The sequence below is a fragment of the Halichoerus grypus genome, chromosome 2 (assembly GCF_964656455.1).
Source record: "Halichoerus grypus chromosome 2, mHalGry1.hap1.1, whole genome shotgun sequence".
Classification (NCBI taxonomy): domain Eukaryota; kingdom Metazoa; phylum Chordata; class Mammalia; order Carnivora; family Phocidae; genus Halichoerus; species Halichoerus grypus.
The window spans coordinates 179,825,100-179,839,095 of NC_135713.1; the positions used below are offsets into that span (position 1 = coordinate 179,825,100).

Here is a 13,996-nt window from a genome sequence, read left to right on the forward strand (position 1 = left end):
ACCTGTAAGACAGTACGCTGAGGGAGTCAGGCTCTTCATGCCTCCACTTATCCATTAGCAAAGCAAGGATCAGATCATCTTTGCCCCTTGGGTCCACATGGAAAACAGCAAAAGAGAGACAGGGTGTTTGCTCTGTTGAAGGAGGGGTCGTTATACTTGTATTTCGCTGTGTGTGACATTCAGCAAGTCACTTTCCTTCCCTGGACAATGTTCTTGTCTGAAAAATGAAAAGGATTTGCCAGACGAAATATCTCTAAGGCATCCTCTGACTCAGACATTACTGTGTGATCCTAAAAGTGCCTTGGGGTGGATTTCTGCCAATGGGAACAGGGCTTCCTGTTCACACAGACACGTTGGTGAATGGGGATTGCTTAAGAGAGTCAGCCTTGGTGTTTGCAAGTCACAGTCAGGGGGCCGGGAAGTCTGGGCTTCTCCTGTCCCGTCCAGCTGCCTGGAGCCTTGAATCTCCACCCTTGATTTTCCTACGGTCTTTCGTACCTGGCTTCCACATCCACCCACTCACACCCCCCCTCCACTACCACACCCAGGAGGGAGAGAGGGGGAGGGGCAAGGTAGGAAGAGCATGGCCGTCTTGGTGCACAAATAGCTCCAATCCAGGCTTCCCACTGAGAACTGTGAGACCAAGGGAAGGCTCATCTTTCTGCTCCCCCACCACCTCTCTGCTTTTAAGTTGCTTTTCCTCTATTTTGGAGATTCATCTTCTTTCAGAGGAAAGAAAGGCACTTTGGTCTTTTAAGGGTAACTTTTCATGAGGCTTTGGTATGCGTCCACATCCCTCAGTAGTTCTGGGGAAGCAGCAGGGGGCCGGGGAAGCTGAAAGGAGGGTGAAGAGATTTCTACAAGGCCTCCTGCCCCGACAGGAAGTAGGGAGGGTGGAGGACAGGGAGGGGCATCTTTGGGCTGTCTCGGGAGCCTTGTCAAAGGACACTCATTCGCTGGCCTTCAAAGCTATGAGCAGAAGAGATAGGAAGAGGAGAATAAGGTTATAGGTGGGGAAGATTCTTTTTAGGAAAGGCAGTCCTATCTCAGATGAAAATCCGCGGGGTCCTGGTTTCTCCCTCACCAATCGTGACCTTTGATCTCAGAGGTGGTGGGTGGAGAAGCACCAGGGTGCAGGCTGGGGAGTCAGCCGCCTGGCCAAGGCATTTATTATTTTCTTATTTATTCAGAATTCATTACTTAGAGCTGAGGAAGTTGGGGTGTGTTTGTAGGGCACTGAAGAGACGTAGGCGGTGGGCCGAGGTCAGCACATGCCCCCTGAGGGAATGGAGGGACGTCAAAATATACTTTGCAGCACAGATTGCCCCCTGCTGTCTGAATTTGGACAAGACTTGCTCTGGCTAGCCCTCAGTTTCCTCATTTATTCTACCCTGAGCACCTTGCGGGGTTGCTGAAAGGGCTGAGGTGAGGAACAGGTGAGGGAACATTCCACTGTGCAAGGGTGTTCAGGCATGGCGGGATCCTTATCCCGTGGGAGGGAGTCCTTTCCCTTCCCGGAGTGTGTCCTCCTCCAGTGAGACGTTCATGAGGACGTCTTTCCTTCCTCTAGAGCACCTCTCAAGCCTCCGGACGCTGCCCGAGGGACAGGACAGGAAGGAAACATGGATTGTAGCTGCACCCTGGGGACTCCTGCTGGAAGCCCATCTTCACTAACCCCCAGGAAAACCTCACAGTCCCCAACCGGCTCTTCACATCCTGGGATTTCTTTTCAGTCGTGGCTTCAGAATTTCTAGCTGGAAGTGGTTTGGGGGCTGCAATCTATCTGGGTGGTAGGGTTGCATCTAGAAGAACTTGAAGCCATGTGAGTAAAGTAAGCATCCTGGGGTTATGTAAGCACATGCAAATTTGGGGAGGCTTTCACAAATTCGTGATTATGGGGTTCGAAAGTCCATGATGCTCCTCCACTCTATCAGTTTATCTCTGAGTGACGATTAAAGATGGATGGGATATGGTTCTTAGGCGCAAGGCTGATGTTATTGCACAAGCAGTAGACAGAAGTTTGCAAACCTAGGGTGGACTCCAGTCTCTACCAACAAATGTCCCATTCCTCATCTTAAAATAAGGGTAGTAGATGTGAATTCCCCGAGATTCCTTTCTCAGTCCACTCCCTCTCCTGTATATGTCAGGGTGGAAACCTTACAAGGAAATCTAACCTCAGGGATTAGAGTGCCAAATGCCTCAGCATGTTGTGTTATTCATTTGACTTTCAAAGGCCGGAGAGAGGACATGACTCCTGGGCCACTCCCAGGAGCTTATTTATCTCCTGCAAGGTCAAGGTAGAAGGGGGGGGAGGGGTTAGGCAGTGTGAGGGAACGAACTAATACTTGTTGAGTATCTAATATTCCAGGTTGCTAGGTGCTTTATATGTTATTGTGTTTAATGCAACCAATATTGAGATGGCATTAAATGACCCCGAGGCTCAGAAAGAGTAAGTATAACGTTACCAGCTAAAAAGGGCTTCTCCGTAGTGAGTGCTTGATGAGTATTTGTTTCTTGAATAAATGAATGCCAGGGCTTGAACCCAGGTTTGACTTAGCTCCAAAACCTGTACTATTTCCAGGCTGCATCCTCAAGCCCAACTTAGAGAGGAACATAGTGACTGACCTGCAAACACTTCACATCTCTGGTGAGCTTGGTCTAAAAAGACAGCATTTAGAGGCGCCTGGGTGGCTCAGTCGGTTAAGCGTCTGCCTTCGGCTCAGGTCATGATCCCGGGGTCCTGGAATCGAGTCCCGCGTCGGGGTCCCTGCTCAGCAGGAAGTCTGCTTCTCCCTCTGCCACTCCCCCTGCTCATGCTCTCTCTCTCTCTCTCTCAAATAAATAAATTTAAAAAAAGACGGCATTTAGGAGAAACTCTTCTGAGACCTTGCACCAAACCACCAGCAATGACTAGTGCTCCTGCCATGCTAACGAAGCAGTCTGCAAAGCACTTTGGTTGATTCCAACCAAAGGAAATTTTAAAAAGCCAGCATCTTGTGGGACCCATGGTTGCAAGAAACAGAAGCCTACTCAAATTAGCCCAATAAAAGGTGTGGTGGTGGTGGTGGTGGAAGTATTTATAATTCTGGAGATCACACTGAATCCAAGGGAGGCTGAACGATTAAACATCAAGGAGGGCAGGAATCAGAGAGGCCCAAGGACTTTGTAGGATTGCAAAGACTTTTACTCATTTGCATGCCCTCCTCCACTGATTTATTCAGTCCCTCCAGGGTCGTTTGGAGGAGGGTTTTGTAAACTGCAGCACACACAGGCATCACCTGGAGATCTTGTTAAAATGCCGATTCTGATTTGGTAAGTCTGGGGTGGGACCCGACAGTCCACGTTTCTAAAGGCTCCCGGGTGATGCTGCTGCTCATGTATGGCCCACACTTTGAGCGTAGCAAGAACTTAGGTCACGGAGCCACAAGCTGCAGTTGGAATCACCTGAGAGATTTTTTTTAACCTTGACGCCTGAATTCCACCCTCCCCAGCAGATTCTGATACAATCGGTTTGAAGTATGACCTGAGAATTAGGATTTTTTTAAGCCCCCCAGGTGATTCAAATGAGCAGCAAAGTGTGATTTGATGAGGCCGCTTCTCGCCTGTGCAGGCAGCTGTGGGTGGATATGGGGCTTATAAAGTGCGAGCATGTCAGCCACGCTCGGGACCGTATAGGGCCAATGGGCAAGGATCAGCACATCCGGAACAGGAAATGACTTGGAGTCCGAAAAGCGTGAGTACAAATTCTGGCATTCCCGTTTTCTAATTGGATGCTCTGCTCCAGAAAGTCTGGGTTCAGAACTCTTTAAGCTCTAGAGTGATTTTTATTTTTTTTTCAAGTGAAAAGTGGAAGCTATGCTTTCTGATCCACATCCCCCTCAGGGTCTTTTGAGGCTCAGTGCAGTGTTGTTCAACCAGGGGGCACAGGGGAGAATAAACTGGAGAGAGGTTTGGGGGCGCCTGGGTGGCTCAGTCATTAAGCGTCTGCCTTCGGCTCAGGTCATGATCCCAGGGTCCTGGGATCGAGCCCCGCATCGGGCTCCCTGATCCGTGGGAAGCCTGCTTCTCCCTCTCCCACTCCCCCTGCTTGTGTTCCCTCTCTCGATGTGTCTCTCTCTGTCAAATAAATAAATACAAAAAACAAAAACAAAAAACTGGGAGAGCTTTCTAAGGAGGACAGGCTGGCCTTCCACGCAGAACTCTGCAAGTTTCAGGGTGGTGCAGGCGTAGGTATTTTTACAAGCTCCCCCGGATGATCCTTCTGTGCATCCCTGGCTGTGAACCATTGATCAACTGAGATCATGTCATGAAACCTTCGAGCTGTCCTTGACTCTTCTACCAAACCCCATGGATTCCAGCTCCCTAAATAGCTCTTGAATCTATCCATCCATCTCATCCCTAGAGCCTTGTTCAGAGACTAATGTAGAAAGTTCCCTCAGCCTCCAACTCTTCCTAATTCCCTGCAATCCATCTTCCGAGTAGCTGCCAGGATCATCTTTCTAATACAGGAACTGCTTATGTCATTCTCCTGATCAGGATAAAGTCCAAAGGCCTTAAAGTGGTGTGCAAGGACATTCATGGTCTGGCCATACCTCATTTCCTGTCCCTCTCCCCCTCATACCTCACACTCCAACAGTCCTATCACTCCCAGGAGAGTTCTGTTCTCTCAACCTCTGTGCTGCTACTTGGAATGTCCCTCCCCATCTTTTCCTGACAAACTCCTGCTTTTCCTCTCCCTGCTCCATCGTCCCCTTCCCTGCAGAGCTCTCCCACACCCATCCTGCTCACCATCAGAGGTGGACGGAGGCTTAGGGCCACTTCTGTTTTATGAATCTTAAGGTATATTTCGAAAGATGAAGAAGTGCCCAAAGAAAGTTATTCAAAAAGTTATTCTATCTCTGTGAATATATATTCATTTAGTGACAAATCAAACATCTTAATTTGAGGCCCTTCAAAAATGTAAGACATGGCCGAATGACCAGAATGAAAATGCATCCACTAAAATACACAATATAGGGTCCGACTGTGTTGTAGCACATCACCTGTGAAATCAAATCAAGCAATATTTAGTAAGAATCACTATGATTATTACAAAAAGCAAGTATTTGTTGAATTCCTATTACACTCTGAGCACATTCTCACTTAATCCTAGTAACAACCCTACAAGGAGAGGACTGTGATGCCCATTTTACAGATAAAACTCAGGGTGACTTGGTGAATTGTCCACGTCACACGGATGGTGAGTAATGGATCTGGGATTCCAGTCCAGGCTCGCCTGGCCCCTGCTCACCGTCCCAACCACGGCAACTGCCTTCTGCCTTTGCTGAGCACTGAACTGAAACCGTGGAGTGGAGTGGAGTGGAGTGGTGTAGAACACAAACACTTTCTGCCTGGGTTTAAATTCTGCTGACTTCCTTTCTTGAGCCTGTTCTTCATCTGCAAAACAGGGATAATAATACTACCTATTTCATAGCATAAGGATTAAATGAGATGTGGCAGGTTGAGGATTTAGGACTCAGTGATTGACAGCTTTTCCTATTGTTTCCTAGCACTGAGCCAGGCTTTGCAGGATGCAAAGGAGCTAGAGAGAGGGGCCTTTGGACCCAAGTCCTCACTGACTCAAAGCCCAGAGAGGCAGAGGAATCTTGCCACTGTCTTCACTCGGGTCTTTCTTCTCTAAAAGGTCCTTTTGATTTATTAGCAAGAAGCCATCTCCCGACTACAAAGGCAAGATTTCAATAATTCTCACCCAGTTCCTGGCTAAAGATGCCCAAAGAGATTTCTAAGCCAGTGATTTTCAAAGAGGGAACTTAATTCAAATGCTTTGAAGAGGGGGGCTTGATGGTTGGGCACTTTGTTATATTTTAAGTATGAATGGACGAGCCATCCCACATGGGCAGCATGTGATGGGCCCCGGGAACTGGGCACTTGTGAATGACGGGGCTTCCTATCAATTCCTGCCATGTTAGAGGCCAAAGCCTCTCCAGGCATGGGGAGGCAGTCCTCTCCCCTAAGAGATGTGAATGCCAAATATAAAATTGGTCACCCAAAGAGAATCTTAAGGTCATTGTGCCTACTCCCCTGAGAGAGGACAAAGGTGTTTGATGATGAAAGTAGAGGGCGCCTGGGTGGCTCAGTCGGTTAAGCATCTGCCTTCGGCTCAGGTCATGATCCCAGGGTCCTGGGATCAAGTCCCGCATTGGGCTCTCTGCTCAGCGGGAAGCCTGCTTCTCCCTCTGCCTCTGCCTCTATCCCTCCTCCCCCGCCCCCCGCCGCTACTACGCACACGTGCACTCTCTCTAATAAAAATCTTAAAAAAAAAAAAAGAAAGTAGAGCTGAACCCTCACTTGTAACTGCTCGATCTAAGTGGGAAGTGCCACGGAGTGGACGGTCGCCCACCGACCTGTGTCCAAAGCAGTGGTCTCTCAGGAACGTCAGAATGTGAAGCCCCGTCTGTGCAGCCTCCCCCTCATTCCCACACCTCCAGCTACCTGCTCCTTCTTCCGAGCAGGAGAATTGTTTCCCGTCCTCTTGGAAGGAACAAATGGTCTGAGAGAGTGAATTGGGAAAATTGCTCCCGGCCCACGCTCCCCTCCCCGAGCCCCCATGGCAGATACTGTTGAGGGCCTATTATGGGCCAGACACTATGCATTTGTTATGAAGTCATCCCTGCAACCCTCAGAGGTGGGGATTATACTTTCATTTCACAGATGAGGAGATTTGGGTTAAAAAATGCTTAGTGCTGCGCAAGGTCATATGCCTGCTAAGTGACAGATTTGAATCACCGAGCTCCTCACCACAGAATCCCCTCCTCTCATGCCCAAGATGCTGAGCTCCTTGGCCTGGGCTGCAGCCCACGCAGGGCCAGTGTGTGGAGCTCCCCAGGTGAGTCTGACGGGCTGCCAGGGCCGGGCACCACCGCACTGCGTCAGCCCTGCTAGAAATCCGTAAATGGGGTTTTTATTCCATCTTGCATCACAGGTTCCCTGGGGGAGTGGGGAAAACTGTGACTCTCCCCTATAGAAAAATATGTTTATACACAAAAAGTTGCATACAATTTCTGGTAATTATGGAAATTCTGAAGTTTCTGCATGGATCCCCCAAGAGTCATGGACTCAAATTAAGGTCAAGTCTGTAAATCCTTGCTTCCAACTCCTTGGCCAAAACATGGGAGTTAGCTGGAAGCCCTTAAACAATTCATTTTCTTCCTACTGACTCAGAGTTGCTGGATCTGTAGTCCTGGGATATGTTCCCAGTCGATTCTCATACATCCAACCAATCTTTGGACTGGTTTTGGGAAGCAGCTCTCTAAATGATGCCCATCCAATGGACCAGAATTCATTTCTGTCACCTCTACCCATATAATGTTAGAAAGTTGCTTAACCTCCCAAACCTTCTCTTTTCTCTTCCATAAAATGGGAATAACAATAGCCCCCACCTCATAGAGTTGATATGGGATTAAATCAAATATTCCATGTAAGTGTTTATCATAGTGCCTGGCACAGAAGTACTGAATAAATAGTAATGTATCACTGATTACATAGTAGTATTATTTATCATCAATGTAAGTAATCTCTGTAAATGGTCTCTTGGTGATAGGATTGGGAACAGAATCGAATTTCTAGTAGACTGTCAACAAAAATACATGAAAGAAAGGAAAAAATTCAAAGTTTATTAAGCATTAAGATTAACAGACAGATAAAGGTTTGGACTTAACAGCATAAACACCACAAATATCATGGTGTACAATTAAACTGACCTCACGTGAATTTGTACCTGTTTAACAGATGCAACGTTTGTGGTGTTGCCAAAAGGATAATGGTTATGGTTATTGTTACGTTTGGTAAGGTGCTCCCAAATTAAAGATGTTATGATTTGACTTAAATATTCACACACACACACACACACAGTCCTCTACACACACTTGGCCCTCTCCAAAATGTACTGATTTCAGTTGCCAAGTCCAATTCAATCAAGATCTAGGATAAGGTTTTGCTCAATTTTAAAATGACATTATTAATTGTAGAGAAAACCTGAAGGAGACCGTGGCCTTTCCAGGGAGGCCCAGGAGCCCTCGGCATGAAGCTAGCACCCCGGGAGCAGAAGAGGTCTACCACATACATGGTCTCCCATCACCTGCAGCTTGCTGACCCCGGGTTAAATCCCAGCCTCTGCACTCCACTCAGGCAAGCAGGCCAAGCCAGCCTGCTTTGGGATTACTCTGATTAACTCTCCTAAAATGTGAGTTTTCCTAAAAGGAACATTGGGGGGGGGGGGGGATTAGATAAACTACCAGAAAAAAACCAAGCAGAACTCTGCATATTATGGAATGCCTGTCATTTTACCCCGGGGGTGGGGGTGTGGGGAGAGGGGCTCCGCCTAGAATTCTTTTTGACTCTTCCAAAATCAGACCCAAGACCTTTTAAATGCATGCTTAGAATTATTGTGTGTTCCCTCACAAAACCGGTGACGATTCACGGGAGGAACCTGTGCGTTATCTAGTACAGCACCCTAGCCACACAAATCCGCTCCGCACTCTCCAGGAACCAGCGGTCATTCTGCTTTGTGGGATGTCAGCACTGGAAGATGAAAGGCCCATCCCAGCCTCGCCCATTGGGTGTTTTGAACGGTCAGAAGGTGGCCAGTGTCTCAAAAGGAGGAAATGATCACGACAGCCCTCACAACCCCTCCCTATAGCCTCAAGGGGCCTGAGCAGCAGGCCAGGCCAGGCTGATGGGTTTTCACCTTCCTCTGCAAGTCTAGTCCACAGGAACGACAGCATGACCTTGTCAGGAAGTCCTGGGCCACTCCTTCCAAATTGTGTGTAAATGATGTTGGCATGATTTGATTTGGATTCATTTTTAATGGCCAAGTAATTAATCTCCGAAAGATACTTAGGATGAAAAGGTGAAAAATGACAACAGGACTTTTAATAGCTGCAGTCTGCAGAACTCATTTGACCCTGGTTGATCCGGAGTCATTCCAGATTGGGCCATGACTTCCCACGCCATTTAGCAGAACTGCCTTATTTACTAATTGCCCTAGAAAGAAAGCAGGGAGTCCAGGAATGAGTGTTCATGTGTGTGTGGTGACAATGACCTACACAAAAGGCACGCGTACAGACTCAAAGTTTCTTAAATTTTAAGACGAGGTAGGTTTTCTGAAACCTCTCCTGGCACACCAAAGGATGAGTTTTATTATGATTTTTTTATTTCTTCCGCAGAGAACATTTGCGATCCTCATTTGATACAAACCACCTAACTCCAAGAACGACCAGTGCTCAGAGTTTTCTCAGCTACCATTTCACACAGCAGTGAACTTGGACGGTCCATGGTGCATCGCTTCTCCACTTAAAGAAGATACTGCTTGTCTTTGTTTTAGTAATGACTGCCACTTAATAATTCCGTGGCCATTGGTCTTTTTACCTATAAAAACGCCAACTTTGCGTGTCCACCTGTGTCTCTTACTGAATACCGCTTATTCAGTTCTGCTTCAGAACTTGGCCAAAGGCCTTACTTATTTCACTAGTTGTATACCTGAACAATGCATTTTGATTCTAATGCTCTCCCACTTCCTACCGTCATCTGTGGCTCGGGACAAAAAGAATACCTAGTAGGAATATCCTACTGGTCAGGTTTCCCAAGACTAGGACACTATGACAGAAGCTTTGCGGGTGGACTGACCAGGAGACCACCAGATCATTAAAGAATTACGTACTCTGGAGGCAGGAGACTAGAAAATCCCATTGATGAAAGGGTGTTTTAATCTAGCACAAATTGTTTCTTTGCAATAACAGCAGAATCTCTTGACATTACACAACTTTGTGAAACAAAAGAACAATCATCTTTAAAGTCAAAACACCTATCAAATTAGAAACCATACACATAACACCGATATCAACCTCATATTGCATAAGACGCACGTGCCCACAGAGGAGAACAGAATTGTTTGGGGTGCTTGCAGTGATATTTCATTCCAGGAACTCATAACTTTGAAGTGAACATTTTCGTGGCAGATGCTTTTCCTAAAAAAACACTGTATCATCCAATAAATATTTGACTAACATCCACTTTGTGCTTTTGGGTGACGTTAACAGACTTCTTTCTGAGACCTAATGGGAAACAAGAAAGCTCCTTCTATATTTTAGAGCGGGATTTGTCACACCAAGCTTCGATACTGTCATAAAATTTTAATTTAAAGCAAAAAACATGCTGATGTATCAGTGATAGGCTTAAAATATTAAAGACTTCAAAAACCCCCAAGCGCTTCTTCTCTGTACAACATTGATGAATATATATCTTTGCTATATAATTTTAAAACATGGAATAGTTTTCCTTTTCTCTTTGCTATATATAATATATGTCTTCCAAAATACATCGTCAGTATTTATATCTGAAAAATACTGTACAAAAAAGAACTTCCTATAATTACTCTGTATAAACATTAAACAATTTAATAATCTCTCCTTTTGGTCTATAGTAAACATTTAAATTGATTGGATTAACCACAGTTTGTGACAACACCATCCTCTTCTGAGATACACCAGTGTCTTTTACATTCATTTTTCAGAAGTCCACTTTCTAAGAGCACATACGTTCAAAAAGCAAACAGAAAATAAGAAACATAAGCTCCAGAATCATTAATTTATGAAGCATCCAAAAACGACACCACTAGGATAAAGGGTCTTACAAAACATCAACTTATTAACTTATTAATGATTTTTAAAAACAGCAAGGTATAATTCACAAAAATATATATATTACAAAAAAATGGGGAAAACTGAATCTTAAGTAATTGTTTTGAGTATCAAGAGGGATATGGAAAAAGGTAACTAGAAAAGTGGGAGGGTGGGGGGACCGGAGAGGGGAGAAAACAAAACCAAACATATCAATGTCAAAAGCTGTTCCAAGATGCAATTTTTTTTTGGCTCCTACACTGATAAATTAACCCCTCGTTCTGAGACCTGGCATTTCCCTCTGCTTCCCTGTCCTGGGGATGTTCTGGGCATGCTCAAATGCATTACTGTAATTTTTGTGTTTTAAAAGACAGTGAAATTCTTAGGGAACATATCCTATGTCCACTAGTAATACTCAGGCAGCATGCTCTAGCGTACAATAGGATTATTGCTTTAGGTACAGACAGTGCAAAAACACACTCTGTGTTCTAGAATAGTACTCTTACTTATCTGGGGTTGGTAGAATTAAAAGGAAACTTAGTAGATAGCAGTAAGTAAATATGGGATCTAATAAATCTAAACAGCACTTTAAATTTGAAGACAATTATCACCAAAACTGAAAATATGAGGAAAGCAACCTATAACTGAGAGAGAGAGAGCTGCAGTGTAGTGCTAAGTGATTTCTGTGCACCTTATTAGCATGGTAACTTACAGATTAAACAGAAACAAGAGCTCGTAGTCTTGACAACTGAGAACTACTAGTTTACCAGGGCCCCGCTTGGTGAAGCCGGGCGGAGGGTCCTGGAAGAGTAGGCGGGAGCCACCGGGGAGCGACGCCGGAAGGGCAGGAGTGGAGAAGGAGGGAGGGGCAGGAGACCCCACGGTGGGGGGGAGGGTCCCCGCAGTCCAGTAAAAACATGGCACCTTTCTTTTCCGGAACTGAAAGACGATGAGAGGGCTACCTTAACATGGCAAGTGCACAAGCACGCGCGCGCACACGCACACCAGAATGTGAGTCAGATGTGTTTATGCCTCTGGTAAAGTGCTGATGTCAGAAAGGTTGCTTCGGGTGTGGTGCTATCCGGCGGGAAACACACTGTCCATCTATTCGAAAGCCACCCACAAACCCGCCATCCTACAGGGGCCCGTGCCGGGCCTCGTACTTGGCAAGTATGTTCTTGCATTTGCCCAGCTCCTTCCGCAAGTCAGCCACCTCCTGGCGCAGGGCCGAGTTCTCCTTCTCCAGGAAGGACGCCCGGATTGCGATCTGGTTCTCCTTCAGCCGCCGGGCGTCGCGGGAGCGCTTAGCTGCCATGTTGTTCTTCCTGCGCCGGGCCCAGTACTTGTCGTCCTGCTCATTAGTCACAGGGGGACAGAAACAAGACGTTAGATTTCAGCCGCGGAGGGGCTCGGGGTGGCGCCCGGGCACCAGGGACCCAGGCATCTCACCTCGCGTCTCCTTCCCCGACCGTCTGCGCACGTCTGTCTGACACCACGGCCCGTGCGCCGCGGCCGCCCTCCCGCAGCAAGGACGCACCTGTCACAGCGCACCCCTCCTTCCTCTCTGCCCCGCAGAGTACGTGCCGACCAGGGGACCCCAGAGGCTGCATAAAAGCAAGTAGCTCACTTCACACCCTAAACTACCTTCAGATCTCTCTGCGTTCTTTGATGAAAATGTTATTTTAAGAACCCTTTCCTTCCATGGGTGCTCGTATGCGTGTTGGTAGAAGTCCACACGATATTGTTGCAAGGCGACTTGGCAATATCTATCAACTGTTGAAATGCACCACCACTGATGGAGAACTCCCCTTCTAGGATCTCAGCCTCCTCCCATCTGCACGGGTGTGCACACAGACACGGGCACAGAATTTTTACTGTGGCATTGTTTCTAATAGAAAGAGCTAGGGGAAACTAATCGGTAGGAGATTTAATAACTACATGATGATGGAATCATACAAAAAGGATACTCTGCAGCTGTTACAAATAATGATCCAGCTGAACCAAAAAGATGTTCATGATATACCACTACGCGGGTGGAAACAACAGCAATTTGCTGATAAATATGTATGGCTTCATCCCACTTTGGTTAAAAAATCATAATATTGTATTTTCATAGAAAGAGGCCCAGAAGGATCTATACCAAGCTATTGAACGTGGTGCCTCTACAAGGGGAATTGGAGGAGGGACGCCAAGGAGAGAGGTAGGATCTTTCACCTTTTCTATCTTTCTGATGTATGTCTTGGTAATTAAAAACAGAAATTAAACACACACACACACACACACACACAAACTTCCACCTGCCACTGATCAATATCCTCATATTGGTGGCTAGCATTTAAATAATTTACTCCTAATCTCCTGTTTAACTCTGCTCTAGGCCTTAATTCTCCTGGGTACTACTTAAATGGGCATCGTGTGCTGTCCCCCTCATCATTGCTCCCCCACCAAAAGAAAGGAAAACTTTCTGAGGAAGACTAAGAAATGCAAGTCTTCTTTCAGGCCTTACCAATTCATCTATTGTGCCACCTGGTGTGTTTTGCAACCCTTTCTTTTCAAGGACTTGCAACAGCAAATCCCTCCATCGTAGCGAGGCTAATGCTTGCAGTTAATGCAGTTAGCAGTTACTGGTCACCCAGAATACGTGGGCTGAGGCCAGTGCTTACCCTCCCCCAGGATTGCAAGGGGCAGTTGGCACTGGAAGAGGTCACATGGGTTGGGACCCAGGCTGCAAGGAAGGCCCAAGGTCAGTGATGCACCCCACACCCGCCCATTACCCTCGGCAAACGTGTGCCCTGCACAGAGACAGGAAGTGTGAGAGCGCGCGCGCGTGCGCAGACACCTTCTGCCCGCCATTCACCCCATTCACAGTCTGGTAACCGGTTCCTTATTTATAAAGCATGCCCAGCCTTCTACACATTTCATAATAATATGTAACAAAGTGAAAAAGTGATCTTCCCAATAGCTGGCACTAGCATCCTTCTTTCAGAGAAGAAGGCTGTGCTTTGAAGAATAGCTGGATACAATGTCCACAACAGCCAAACTGTGAAAAGAGCCAAGATGTCCATCGACAGATGAATGGATAAAGAAGATGTGGTATATATATACAATGGAATATTATGCAGCCATCAAAAGGAATGAGATCTTGCCATTTGCAACGACGTGGATGGAACTGGAGGGTATTATGCTGAGTGAAATAAGTCAAACAGAGAAAGACATGTATCATATGACCTCACTGATATGAGGAATTCTTTTTTTTTTTTTTTTAAGATTTTTATTTATTTATTTGACAGAGAGAGACACAGCGAGAGAGGGAACACAAG

General features: G+C 46.4%; 2 protein-coding genes across 7 annotated transcripts in view; one reads left to right on the top strand and one right to left on the bottom strand.

Annotated features, from left to right (window-relative positions):
- Window positions 1-9,452, top strand: part of MMD (monocyte to macrophage differentiation associated) — a 73,368-nt gene extending 63,916 nt beyond the window's left edge. For 2 of the 3 annotated variants that reach the window (XR_013444760.1, XR_013444761.1), the window contains 2 exons: window positions 8,028-8,242; window positions 9,225-9,452. Coding sequence is in view for 1 of the 3 variants with exons in the window: in XM_078065039.1 (XP_077921165.1) it covers window positions 9,225-9,248 (24 nt within the window). In the remaining 2 variants the exon portion in view is untranslated. The remainder of the gene's footprint in view (window positions 1-8,027; window positions 8,243-9,224) is intronic. The other variant, XM_078065039.1, reaches the window with a different exon arrangement.
- Window positions 7,653-13,996, bottom strand: part of HLF (HLF transcription factor, PAR bZIP family member) — a 56,020-nt gene continuing 49,676 nt past the window's right edge. For 2 of the 4 annotated variants that reach the window (XM_036090551.2, XM_036090554.2), the window contains exon 4: window positions 7,653-12,030. In XM_036090551.2, coding sequence (XP_035946444.1) covers window positions 11,812-12,030 — 219 coding nt within the window. In that variant the 3' untranslated portion in view covers window positions 7,653-11,811. The remainder of the gene's footprint in view (window positions 12,031-13,996) is intronic. The other 2 variants (XM_036090553.2, XM_036090555.2) reach the window with 1 other exon arrangement.